The sequence below is a fragment of the Portunus trituberculatus genome, chromosome 15, assembly GCF_017591435.1.
Source record: "Portunus trituberculatus isolate SZX2019 chromosome 15, ASM1759143v1, whole genome shotgun sequence".
Lineage (NCBI taxonomy): Eukaryota > Metazoa > Arthropoda > Malacostraca > Decapoda > Portunidae > Portunus > Portunus trituberculatus.
Window position 1 is genome coordinate 458,047 of NC_059269.1, and position 12,293 is coordinate 470,339.

Sequence of the window (12,293 nt, forward strand, 5' to 3'; positions counted from 1 at the left end):
TTTATTGACTTTGGGAAGGGTTTATGGAGGTCAGAAGATTAATGGCCACAGTCTTCACTATTCTAATCAAATAAGTGTCTGAAGCTGTATAAAACCATCAAATAGTAAGCAGAATGAATATGAGAACGTGCCATGGTCCTGAAGGGGCGAAAAAAGAAACCAAATAAAGCAAGACCTCAAAATTACCAGAAAACTTATTTAACCTTCTTCTCATTTTACTCATTGATTGAATCACCTGTACATATTTGCTGTTCTATATTGACTCATCCCACTCTTGCTGTACACGACCAGGAATTTTTTTTTATCTGGACCAAACTAACCTGCCATGTCTTATGTATTTTCTCTACTAATTGAGTATATTGCCTACCTGTCGTGCTTCTACCTGGGCTGTTTATTTATTAGTGCATTGATGGATCCGCTCACCTGTTTATGCGTGACGTGTTGGTGTCAGGTGCGCATTAGTTACCTGTGCTATTATACCTGGTGATGGGCAGGTGTTGTGGGATAGTGAGGAGTTACACGGGAGGCCATACTGAAGGAAAGAAAGAATAGACCGAAGAAAACGATAAGACTGAAGGAAAGAAAGGAAGGAAGGAAGGAAGATTAAGGCTGAAGGAAGAAGGGGATAAGACTGAAAAGAGGATAGAGTGAAGGAAGAAAGAATAGACTGAAGGAGAGAAAGGATAAGACTGAAGGAAAGAAAAGATAGACTGAAGGAAAGATAGATTGAAGGAAAGAAAGGATAAGCAGTATGTGGTAGGATTCGAAGGAACCTACGCGTGGACGTCTGCCCTATCCTACGCTCACCCTATACACTTTACCACAGCCTCCATAAAGTGTGGTGCAAATGTATTCTCTATTTTATATCTTTCCTTTTCTGAAATGACATAATCACATTTATATTTCAAGTAACAGCTAAAACTACTGTCTATGTTTCATCATTAGAGGGCATCTTTTTACAAACGTTTATTTCCCTTCTCCAAAGACTCTCTTACATAGAAATAATACCTATCCATTCATTGCATCCCTGCTTGTTAACGCAGGCTTGTAATACACATGACATTTCTAGAAGCCATATTTCCCTTCTAAGTTACAGAACGACAAGTATAGGAGGAGACACTTTGAAATGGGAATTTTTTTAGGCTCAAAAAATACATGAATGAATTTGTTTTTTACGTATCTATTTTCTTATGGAGATAGGAACGATATTGCTTTCCTTTTAGGCCTAATTGTTGTAAATGAGAAATATTCAGGAGGACAAGGAGGAAGACTATAGATGCAGGAAGAATATAAAGTAAATGAAAAGGAAGAGGGGGAAGAAAAAGAATAACAAAAGGACGCTACGGAAACAGAAGGACATTGAGTGGACGTCTTGGAGTAGGAGGAAGAGAAGAAGGAGAAAGAGAAGGAGGAAGGAGAAGATAAAAAGGAGGAGGATGAAGCAAATGAGGTGTCTGAGGAAGCCCTGTTCATCCCACACACTCCTGAAGGACTCCTGAGAGGGCGGATGCGACAGACACTTCAAGATTATTGTTATTGGATGTGATTCTTATCTTTAACAGACACTCTTGGTATCTCTCTCTCTCTCTCTCTCTCTCTCTCTCTCTCTCTCTCTCTCTCTCTTGAAAATTTAATGTTTTTTGACTTTTTTCACGATTTTTCTGTCAACATTTCGTCAATTTCTGTTTACTCGCATTCTTAAAATGTGTGTATGTGTGTCTTTGTGTGTATGTGTGTATGTGTGTGTGTGTGTGTGTATGTGTGTGTGTGTGTGTGTGTGTGTGTGTGTGTGTGTGTGTGTGTGTGTGTGTGTGTGTGTGTGTGTGTGTGTGTGTGTGTGTGTGTGTGTGTGTGTGTAATAATATTAATAATAATAATAATAATAATAATAATAATAATAATAATAATAATAATAATAATAATAATAATAATAAAAAAATACGGTTTATTAGTAATTGCAGTACATACATACTGAAAATGTACATATGGGGATTGAGGGAGACTTAAGATTAGAACCTGAACTTAGCTGTTTATGGTTGTTTATGGTTCCCACCATGAAGGGGATAGCATTACATGAAGATGTACATATGGGGATTAAGGGACATTCAAGATGAGAACCTAACTTAGCTATTTATGGCTAGCACCATGGAGGGGATAGCACTATGATGATAACGGTCAGTTCCTGGGGCCTTGAGTGGCATGACCACGTTTGTGTGTGGTGTGGCATGGATTGGCTGGGGCGCGTCAGGGGGGAGGAGATGCCGTAGCCGTGAGTGGCGCAGCAGGCCTCTACCCATCTTGACGAGGGCTGCTTGGTGTCTGGTTGCCAGTGTGCGGAGATCGAGGGTAGATAGGGCGTGATCATAGTCAGTGTAGGCAGGGCCAAGTATGATTCTGCAGGCCCTTTTATGGACATTTTCCAGTTGTTGCTGTTGAGTGGAGATGAGGGAGGAAGACCATACAGGTGATGCATACATAAGTTTGGGCAGGATGAAGGTGATGTATATCCCCTTTAACTCATCAGCTGGTGTGCCCAGTGACTTAAGTCTGCGCAGCATGTAGAGTCTGTGGGCTGCCGATCTCACTGTGGCAGTAACGTGTAATTTCCATGTCAGCTGATCGTCCACTGTGACTCCGAGCAGCTTGGCTGACCGAACTACTTGGAGGGGGTGAGGACCCACGGATAGTTGAGGGGGCGCGGTGCAGATATGCATTACTACAGTTTTGGTGTAGTTGATTGTTATCCTGCTTTCCTCCGACCACTCCTGCAGGCAGTTCAACGTTGTTTGAAGTGCTGAGTAGTCTGGGTGTTTGTTGTGGAGTGACACACCCACGGTGCAGTCATCCACTTACTTCCAGCGGTGAGGGGTTTTTGTCAGAGCGTCATTAACCAGTATCAGGAAGCAGAGTGGACCCATCTTGGTGCCCTGAGGGACGCCACACGTTAGTTGTTGGTAAGGGGATGTGTGTTTTTGAAAACGTACAGCTTGCCGGCGTCCCGTGAGGAAGTTAACCAGCCATGCTATCAGGTGAGAGAGAAGACCCAGACTGATGGCTTTGTTAATGACAACAGTGTGGTCAACCAGATCAAAAGCTTTCTTGAAGTCCACAAAAGCGACTGCTAGAGAGGTGTTCCGTTTGTCCAGGTGACTACGTATGAATGAAGTCAAGGAAGCTGACTAGGTAGTGAGAGGTAGAGGTGGCTCTGATATTGCCAAATTGCTGAATGTCTAAGGAGGAACTGATTTTGTGGTATGCCCAGTCAAACACAAATTCTTCACAGATGAGGCTAGGGATGGGTGTGATAGCGACTGGCATAAGGTCACTTAGAGATTGTGGGCTGGCAGTTTTAGGAATGGGTGTGACAAATTATGTTTTCCAGTCGACAGGGCATGAGTACTGTGAGAGAGATGCATTTATTATTGAGCAGAGAGGGGTGGCTAGTTCTGGAGCAAATTCTTTGTAGATCTTAATGGGTTAGGTCAGTAGGGATGGTTGACTGAGGATTGAGTTTCAGAATTCTCTTGTAGACATCCATCACCTGGACAGCTGGAGGAGGGGAGGGAGCAGGGAGGTAAGCAGGGAGACTTGAGGGGTGAAGGGGCGGGAATGTTTGACAGATTGTAGCAAAGTGACTATTCATCTCGTCTGCTGCTGACTCAGTGGGGGGGTGTGAGGTACAAGGAAAAGGAGAGGACTGTTTTTGTAGACCACACAAAGCCTTAATCTTATCATACCACTGTCTGTTGTTGTTGAGCTTGAGTTGATGAATTTTGTTTGGGTAATGACTTGCTTTCGTTATCTTTATCTCCCGTATCACTTTGTTCCTTCCTGTATTGTATGGAGCAGGTATGGAAGGCCCATTTTCTCTGTTTGATGAGCCTTTTAATGCGGAGCGTCATCCACGGGGCATCAGATGGGTGCACTGTGGCGCTCTTTGCTGGGAAGTAGTGGTGTAAGGATGCTGATGTGGTGGAAACAAAGTTGCTCCACTTGGTATGTACGTCTTCCATTTGTAGCACCTCATTCCAAGGGTGTTGGGTTACTCACTGTCCAAACAACCTTAGGGAAGAGTCAGGCATAGGTCGGTAGGTCTTGATGACCTTGGAGTGCGGGGGTGAAGTGGTGGGTGCGGGTGACCACAGGATGGAGCGGTGGGTGCTTCGTGCCAGTGGGGGTAGAGGGTGGGAGAAGGAGTAGTAATGATGTAGGTCAGTCATGATAAGGTCGAGTTTGGCTTGTTGGACCGTGGGGAAGTCAACGACTTGGGTTAAGTGTAACTGGTGTAGAATTTCACTCACATCTAGTCTGTTAAAATCTCCGCAGATAACCAGCTTGGCAACAGGATATTTCATTCTGAGTGTCAGCCGTGTTTATCATGTGCTCAGTGAGTAGGTGTGCTGTGCGGGCACGTGGGGGGTGGTATGCAACACAGAGGATGATTAATGCTGCGTCTCGGGGGTGGGAGGATGGAGTCACTCGTACCTATAGGGCCTCCACTCCTGGGGGGGACAGCCACCGGGAGGTGAGAGGGACTGAGGGTGGAGCGGCAGTAAGCAGCCACACCCCCACCTCTTCTCTCTGATATTAGATAGTGGAAGAGTTGAAAGTCTTGCACCATACACCCTTCCGGTACTATTTGCCACGCCTCAGTGATTGGCACAATGTCTGCATGGGTTGATCTCACCGCTACAATTAATTCGTCCATTTTGTTCGTTAGGGATGTCACGTTAGATAGTAGAAGGGAGGGTAGATTAAACCACTGGCGAGGTATTTCAACTCGAGTGTGTTTTCTTGCTTCTGCTTGTCTGTTTTGTCTGTTTCTGTCTGTCACTATAACCTCGATGGGACGAACCACACTTCTGCCACCTAGTGTGTGTGTGTGTGTGTGTGTGTGTGTGTTTATATAAAATTCTAATAACTTCTCAGTAACTGTATCTTGATTCAATTACCTATGTCACTTACGAGGAAGTTGCTTTGTGATGATGTTGTGTTATGTTAGTATGTCCTTTATGTACTGCCTGTGCTCCGTTTTCTGTAAAACATTCTATGTATAGAATCAGTTTGGCTGGCTTGACTCTTGAGCAGTGCTTCCATTTTAGGGTAAAATACCCTAAACTAGGGTAATTGGACCCTTCTTAGGGTAGTGTTTAGGGTAATGCATAAACTAGGGTAATTTTAGGGTAATCTGCCGTCCTATGGATAGGTGTGCTTGGAATGGTGCCAATCTGGTGGCAGGCTGGTTCTCTTTCATGTTCGATTCATGTACACAATCATCCCCGTGACTTGTATCATCCCTTCACCCCCCCACCCCATCCCCTTTCTCCCCAGTCTCCACTCACCCATCTACTACGCGTACACGTTTTGGATCTTCGGACGATTAGATCACAGTTCACACACAGAGTCAGTCACTTGCGAGGACGAGTCCACACAGAACAGCCGTAGTAGTGGCTGTAGTGTGTAGTCCTGTGTGTGTGTTTGGGGGTGGGGGGGCAATATTTAAACTTATGTATGATAAGAGTGTATTAATCAACAATTCATGGGCAACTTCGACAATCTAGGGTAAAAATTCGAATCTAGGGTAAAATCGACAAAAATCTAGGGTAAGATTTCATCAACTCATGGAAGCACTGCCGCCTCCACGGTGCATCACCAACGGCTGTCAATCTAGAAATGAGAGGGGCGGAGAATACTGTTGCTGTGTTGTGCCATGCCTATGTCTCATCCCTGTTAGGTACCTGGTACTGAACATGGCTACATCTGCAGGATCTGTACACTTGGAAAATGTATAAGTAATGGCTATATTTATGATCCATTCATATTCCAGGTAGCTAGCTACTGTTTTCTCCAAATGGGTTTTCTTTTTCTTAGAAATTTTTTTTCTTTAATTAAGGGAAATATATTTTTCAGTGTCTCATTCTTTAGAATTTATACAGACACATGTAGTTTCAAAAATACATTATTGATAATTTGACTGATTAACGTATTTTGCAATATATCCTCACATTTAGTCAAGATATCCTTGAATTCCTTTTAATACAGGGTACTTATGGAAGACCTTATCTTCAAGCCTTGTCAATATGATTGACTTTCTACCCGCCATCACTGTTCCAACCTCAGCTTATGCGTTCCGTATTTTTAGGAGGTGGTGTTGGCAACCCTAGCTACGTGCCACGCACTCCTTGCTTATTGCTCACTCCTCCCAGCAGGCCATGCTGCTGGCCTTTCTTGCACAGCTTACTCTGCACCTTCCCATCTGTGCTATGCCTTTTGTTGTGTGGTGCCTTCTGCTTGGTGAACGCACTGTATATACCCACCTCGCCCGGTCCTCTTCACCTCCCACGCATCGAGTCTTCTCCGGCTTTCTGTGTGCCTTTCCAGAGGTCCTGTTTTAGGGAATGTGGTCAGAATCTATACCACACGTTATGTGGGTTATTATTACCATACATTCGTGTTTAATATTTTCCTTTGTATTCTTTTCCGTGTTGTAGGCTGTGCTTTCCCGCCATTAGCAGCAAAAGAGGCGTCATTTTACCTACACGCCTTGTGTCCTGTCCTCCGGTTGGCTATAGCCTGCTGTCTGGTTTTCAGTAACCCTCAGAGACGTACCTGTTCTCTCAATAGTGCATTCGCTCGCCGAGTCCGTGAAGGTTTTTGTTATTGGACTGTTGTCCGTCAGGTAATCACCAGTGCTACTGATATATTTGTGTATTTGTTTTATCACACTGATTTATTTCTGTGATTTTACGCTTTGTATTATTTCTATTGGGTTTATCTTGCTATTTTTGCGGATGCCTAAGAAATATAGCCTATGTACTATGTTTTTTTTTTTTTTTTGCAGAATTCTTGAGCTAAATTTAGTTTTCTGCCGTGTGTTGTTACTTTATTTTCATATCACTATCAGCTTAATTTATCATGACATTGCTAATTTTTATAACATAAGCACATTCACTTATCATTGGTATTTTTTTTTTCTTTCTTTTGGTGTTAGTATTTCTTATTTCACATGTTCTTTTCTCATCGTGCTTGTTAATTTGTGTTTATCTGGTTTGCACAGCTGTCTTTATTTTATGTGTTGTTCTAATGCTTGTCATACAGTCCAAGCTGTTTTGTGAGCCGTGCCACCTGACACTGATGTCTGAATGATCCCATGAACCACCTGCGCATGAACCTTGCCAGAGGAATTCTTGGATAACTCAGTTTCTTTAACGCACCTTTCTATCTCAGTTAAGGCGTTTTCAGTAGCACCTTGCCAAAAGCGAACGGTCCTAAAAGCGTTCGCCTTTGGCGCCCCAAAGGCGAACGCTTTTGAAGATAATAATAATAATTATGTTCGCTTGTGTTAGCTCTCAGAGTCACGTGATAACGAACACTTACGGTGATTGGCTGTGAGACGAGTTACCAACTCTGTAAGTTTTAAATCAATAAAATATACTATTATGAAGAGCATGAAGATATGATAAGTATTATCATGTAAAGGAAATACATTTAGTAACGGTTTACTGATATTGAAATTCATAAGAATTCTTGCAGTTTGAATTAAATGAAAACAGTCTTGCACTCTCGAGACATCTCGGACTACGCACTCTGGATGGACCACGATTCACACTTGTTCACGCTACTCATTTCAAAGCTTGTGACTCCGACTTGGATTTTCAGTTACGTGAGAATCTCGTATGTTACGCATTATCTAAGCACATTAATTGTAAAATATAAATATGATAGGATATTTGCACTGTTGTTTGATAATGACATAAGGTTATAGCAATATTGCAGAAGATTTGGGTATATTTTTTAATGGTGGTGCTCTGAAAACTTTGGGCGAACGAACACACAACATCATGGCCTCTTTGACAGTGCAATAATTTGAGGGGATCCACAACAAAAATGTCTCTGCCAATGTAACTACTGAATGACAAGCAGTCACTAGTGGTGTAGCGGCTTAATTAGCATATTGTGTATCAATGGATACTGGGTATATTACCTGTAATACCTTATAAAGTAGGAAAATGTGACAGGGGAAGTGATACCCGGGATCTTAAGGGCTCTATTCACCTCTATTATTTGGTCTCAACACCGCCATAGGCGCTCACGTATTATAAAACAATTTAGTTAATCTTTTTAAAGGTCCGTTTCACGTACAAACACGAAACTCACATATGTAGAAGGCTTGGTGACTTTGCCGTAAACATAAAATAATTGAGCCGCAAGCGTCTAGTTTGGCCATCAGTTTCTAAATCCAGCGAGCTCAGCACCAGTCAAGAGTAAACACTGAAATGATTTTCAATTGTTTATAACAGATTTGTGGGTATAAACAGGAATTTGTGGGTAGCGGCATATAAGGATTTCATGGTGTATCTATAGAGCTAATCCCTCCAATCACGCGCTGCCATTCGAGAGGCATAAGGTTATCATTTTTTAGGTTCCTTGTTAGCACTAGGTCAACACCCTAACGGGGGGGTTCACTGGGGGCTGCGCCTCCCCTCCGTATACTATAGCTTAGGTTAGGTTATGATAGGTTAATGCCTTAGCGTGGTTGGGGGAGGATCTAGGGGAGACGCAGCCCCCACAATTAGGTTAGGTTAGCTTAAATTAGGTTAATGCCCTAGCGGAGGGGTCCACGGGGGGCTAAGTTACATTAGGTTAGTTTAATGCCTTAGCAGGTGTGGTCCAGTTAGGTTATATTAGAAATTAGGTTATGTTAGGTTAGATTAGGTTATACTTGGTTAGATTAGGTTGGAAAACTTGAAATATTATTGAAAATTTCCGTAATTTTTTTTTTTCTTTTAATGCTCATATTGCGTTTTTTTTCTCCCCACCAAAACCCTGATTCCCGACAGGCCCCCCAAGCTTGTTGGGGGGATGGAGGGAAAAGGAGGGACAGACTTGTTATAAAGAATTACCAAAAGTTTTTTTTACACTTAACAGATTTACCTGTGACGTCTGTGACAAGATGTTTTTGAACAAGGTAGACCCAGATCTGTGCTACAAAAATCATTTGGACATGTGCATCCAGCCTCTGCCGCGTGTACCAGGGCCGTCACAAAATATTCCCTGCAGAAATTAATGTTTTATTTGAGCCTTGCCTTCAATTATCCCATTCCCATAATAATATCTTAATATTACGGTGGAATGAGGCTATACGTCTCAGCTTGGCGTGATCCTGCGCGCAGCGGGCTGCGACTAAAGAGTACTATAGTTTTTCCGTCGGGCGACGACGGACATTCGTCTGGCAGTGTTACTATCGTTTTCAGTAGATGCGTTCGCTCCAAAAGCGAACACTTATGGACCGTTCGCCTTTTGCAAAGTGCTACTGAAAACGCCTTTAGTAACTTATCCTAAGTAATAATTTTTCTATCAGTTTATGTTTTTGCGTAGTGTTGTTATTTATAATCTTCCTGTCAACTTGTCTACTACTACTACTACTACTACTACTACTACTACTACTACTACTACTACTACTACTACTGATACCACCACCACAACTATTACTACTACTACAGTTTTTACTGCTATGGCTACTCCTACTGCCAATACTATGTCAACCTTTCCTCCTATGGTTTTTCCCATATCTACTACTACTGGTACTACCCTTACTACTACTACTACTACTACAACAAGAACAACAACAACTACTACTACTACTACTACTGCTACTACTACTACTACTACTACTACTACTATTGTTTTTTTCTGCTATGGCTACTCCTACTGCCACTACTATGCCAACCCTTCCTCCTATGGTTTTTCCCACAATTAAACTTTTGAACCAAGATCCTACCATTAATAAGTTTAGTGGTGAAGACAACTTCTTATCCACTGACACAGTTCCTTCAGATGTGTGAGGATGTGCTTCCCATATCACATCAGAAGCAGACAAAATTGCATTTGTGAGATCTCAGCTTATTCCAAGTTCTCTAGCATCAGATCTAATGTGTCACCTTATCATCTCCGTTGGGTTCCTCCAATCAAAATCTCATTTTTGTATTTTGTCCTATTTCTCCAATCCCTCCTCAGGATCCCTCAAAGTGGAGGCACCTCTGGCGTTTTGCCTCTGCCAGTTGGGGGGACCTGAGGAGGTATTATGCTGATTTTCCCCGAAATGATTACCGTTTCCGTTTCAGAGACCCATCTCTTTGTGCTGAACGCATAACAGAGGTGTTAGTGTCTGGCATGGAGGCGTACATTCCTCATTCTTTTCTCAACTTAAACCTTCTAAAGCCTGGTTTAACACAGCCTGTTCTCGTGCTATACATGATAGAGAGGTTGTCCACAAAAGGTATTATTCATTAATGACCTTCTTAACCAAACTTCTTGCCCTATCCACTCTTACGCTGATGATGCCACCCTACATATTTCCACGTCCTTTCAGAGACGACTAACCCTTCAGGAGGTCAACAGATCACGCAGGGATGCCACAGAACGCCTGACTACTGATCGTTCTAAGATTTTTTATTGGGTCAGAGAAAATCTAGCAGTTTTCAATGCCTCAAAAACTCAATTCCTCCATCTATCAACTCGACACAACCTTCCAAACAACTATCTCCTCTTCTTCAATGACACTAAACTGTCTCCCTCTTCCACACTGAATATCCTCGGTCTATCCTTTACTCATAATCTCAACTAGAAATTTCACATCTTATCTCTTGCTAAAACAGCTTCTATGAAGTTAGGCGTTCTGAGGTGTCTCCGCCAGTTTTTCTCACCCCTCTAACTGCTAACTCTGTACAAGGGCCTAATCCGCCCCTGTATGGAGTATTCTTCGTATGTTTGGAGGGGGATTCACTTACACAGTGAGTGACTGTCTTCAGTTTCTTTCTCACCGCCGAAATGTTACATCTCTTTCTATCTTTTATCACTATTTTCATGTTAACTATTGTATTGATATTGCTAACTGCATGCTTCCCCTCCTCCAGTGGCTTCACTGCGCAAAGCTTTCTTCTTCCTCTCATCTCTATTCTGTCCAATTCTCTAATGCAAGAGTTAACCAGTATTCTCAATCATTCATACCTTTTTTCTGATAAACTGTGGAACTCCCTTCCTGCTTCTATATTTCCGACTTTCTACAACTTCTTTTAAGAGGAAGGTATCAAGACATTTGCTCCCTAATTTTGACTAACGCTTTTCTTCCTTCTAGAAAATTAACACTCAAGTGGGCCTTTTATATTATTTCTTTGCCCTTCGCTGGCCCTCTCTCTTATATATATATATATATATATATATATATATATATATATATATATATATATATATATATATATATATATATATATATATATATATATAAAAGCTGTGTCCTCACTGAACAATTCTCTTTCACAACACAAGGGGGCAGTCACAGATTGCCTTCTAAGGACAACTCTTTACCTTCACACAAAACTACATGCATCTAACTATGCATAGATACATTCTTCACGCAAAATTTGAAATTGTAAAAGAAATCATGATTCCTTTACCATCCTCGGAGTCCCCTTCTAACCACATTTCTTGCATCCTGTTTGGAAACCGGCCCTTACTGCGCCTCTTTTTTAAATTACAGTTTTTATTTCCCTTGGCCATATTTCCTTCCAACATGAAAAAAAAGCAAACAAACAGATCCCAGAACTCCATGTAGCTCATAGTATGTGGAATTAGAAGAAATGGGAAGACGACGTCCCTCTCATCCTCGGACGGGGGCTCCAAATTTGGAAGAACATAGCACAACTACCACCGCTATCGCCCTAAGGGATGCGCCAGAGTTTGGGAGCAGTGGGGATGAGAATATTTGCCTAGATAGTGCTGACTAGTGCACGGCTATCAGTACAAAACAAAAGATGAGGCACAGGAACATCAATGAGGTTCTGAAAATATAATAGAAGTGAGGAGACAGGTGAGGACGATGCTTGATGCCGAAGTATTTATCATAAGTGGAGGATGCTGAAGTTCATGTTGCATATTAACAATCCTGGTAGAGACGGGACAACCTTGGATGAGTCTCACTGCTTGCTTCTGGAATTTTGAAGAAACTGTAAAGTAGCTCTGGAGAGTTGACAAAGTACAAGGGAAAGATAGTCCATCACTGGTCGATGGAACCTAATTTGAATTATTCAGGCGACAGGGATGGACACCCCAGTAGCATAGGTTGTGCACTTGAGCGGGTTCAGATGTTCCTGCAGCTGGGCTAACAAGCATTAGTTGCCTCCCTGGGATGGAAGTGATCCATACTGGCGGAGTAAAAGATACTGCATGCACACAGGTATGATGTTACCCGATTAATTAAGGCAGAGTTCTTGTTGAATGCGAGAAAAATTCTG

At 42.2% G+C, this 12,293-nt stretch overlaps 2 protein-coding genes across 2 annotated transcripts in view; both read right to left on the reverse strand.

Annotated features, from left to right (window-relative positions):
• LOC123503941 overlaps nt 1-12,293 on the reverse strand; it is a 127,570-nt gene that overhangs the window by 33,644 nt on the left and 81,633 nt on the right. The window lies entirely within an intron of this gene.
• On the reverse strand, nt 1,938-5,145 carry LOC123504002. Its single transcript, XM_045254201.1, has one exon. The coding sequence runs from the start codon at nt 2,712-2,714 to the stop codon at nt 2,124-2,126; it is 591 nt and encodes a 196-aa protein (XP_045110136.1). The 5' UTR covers nt 2,715-5,145; the 3' UTR covers nt 1,938-2,123.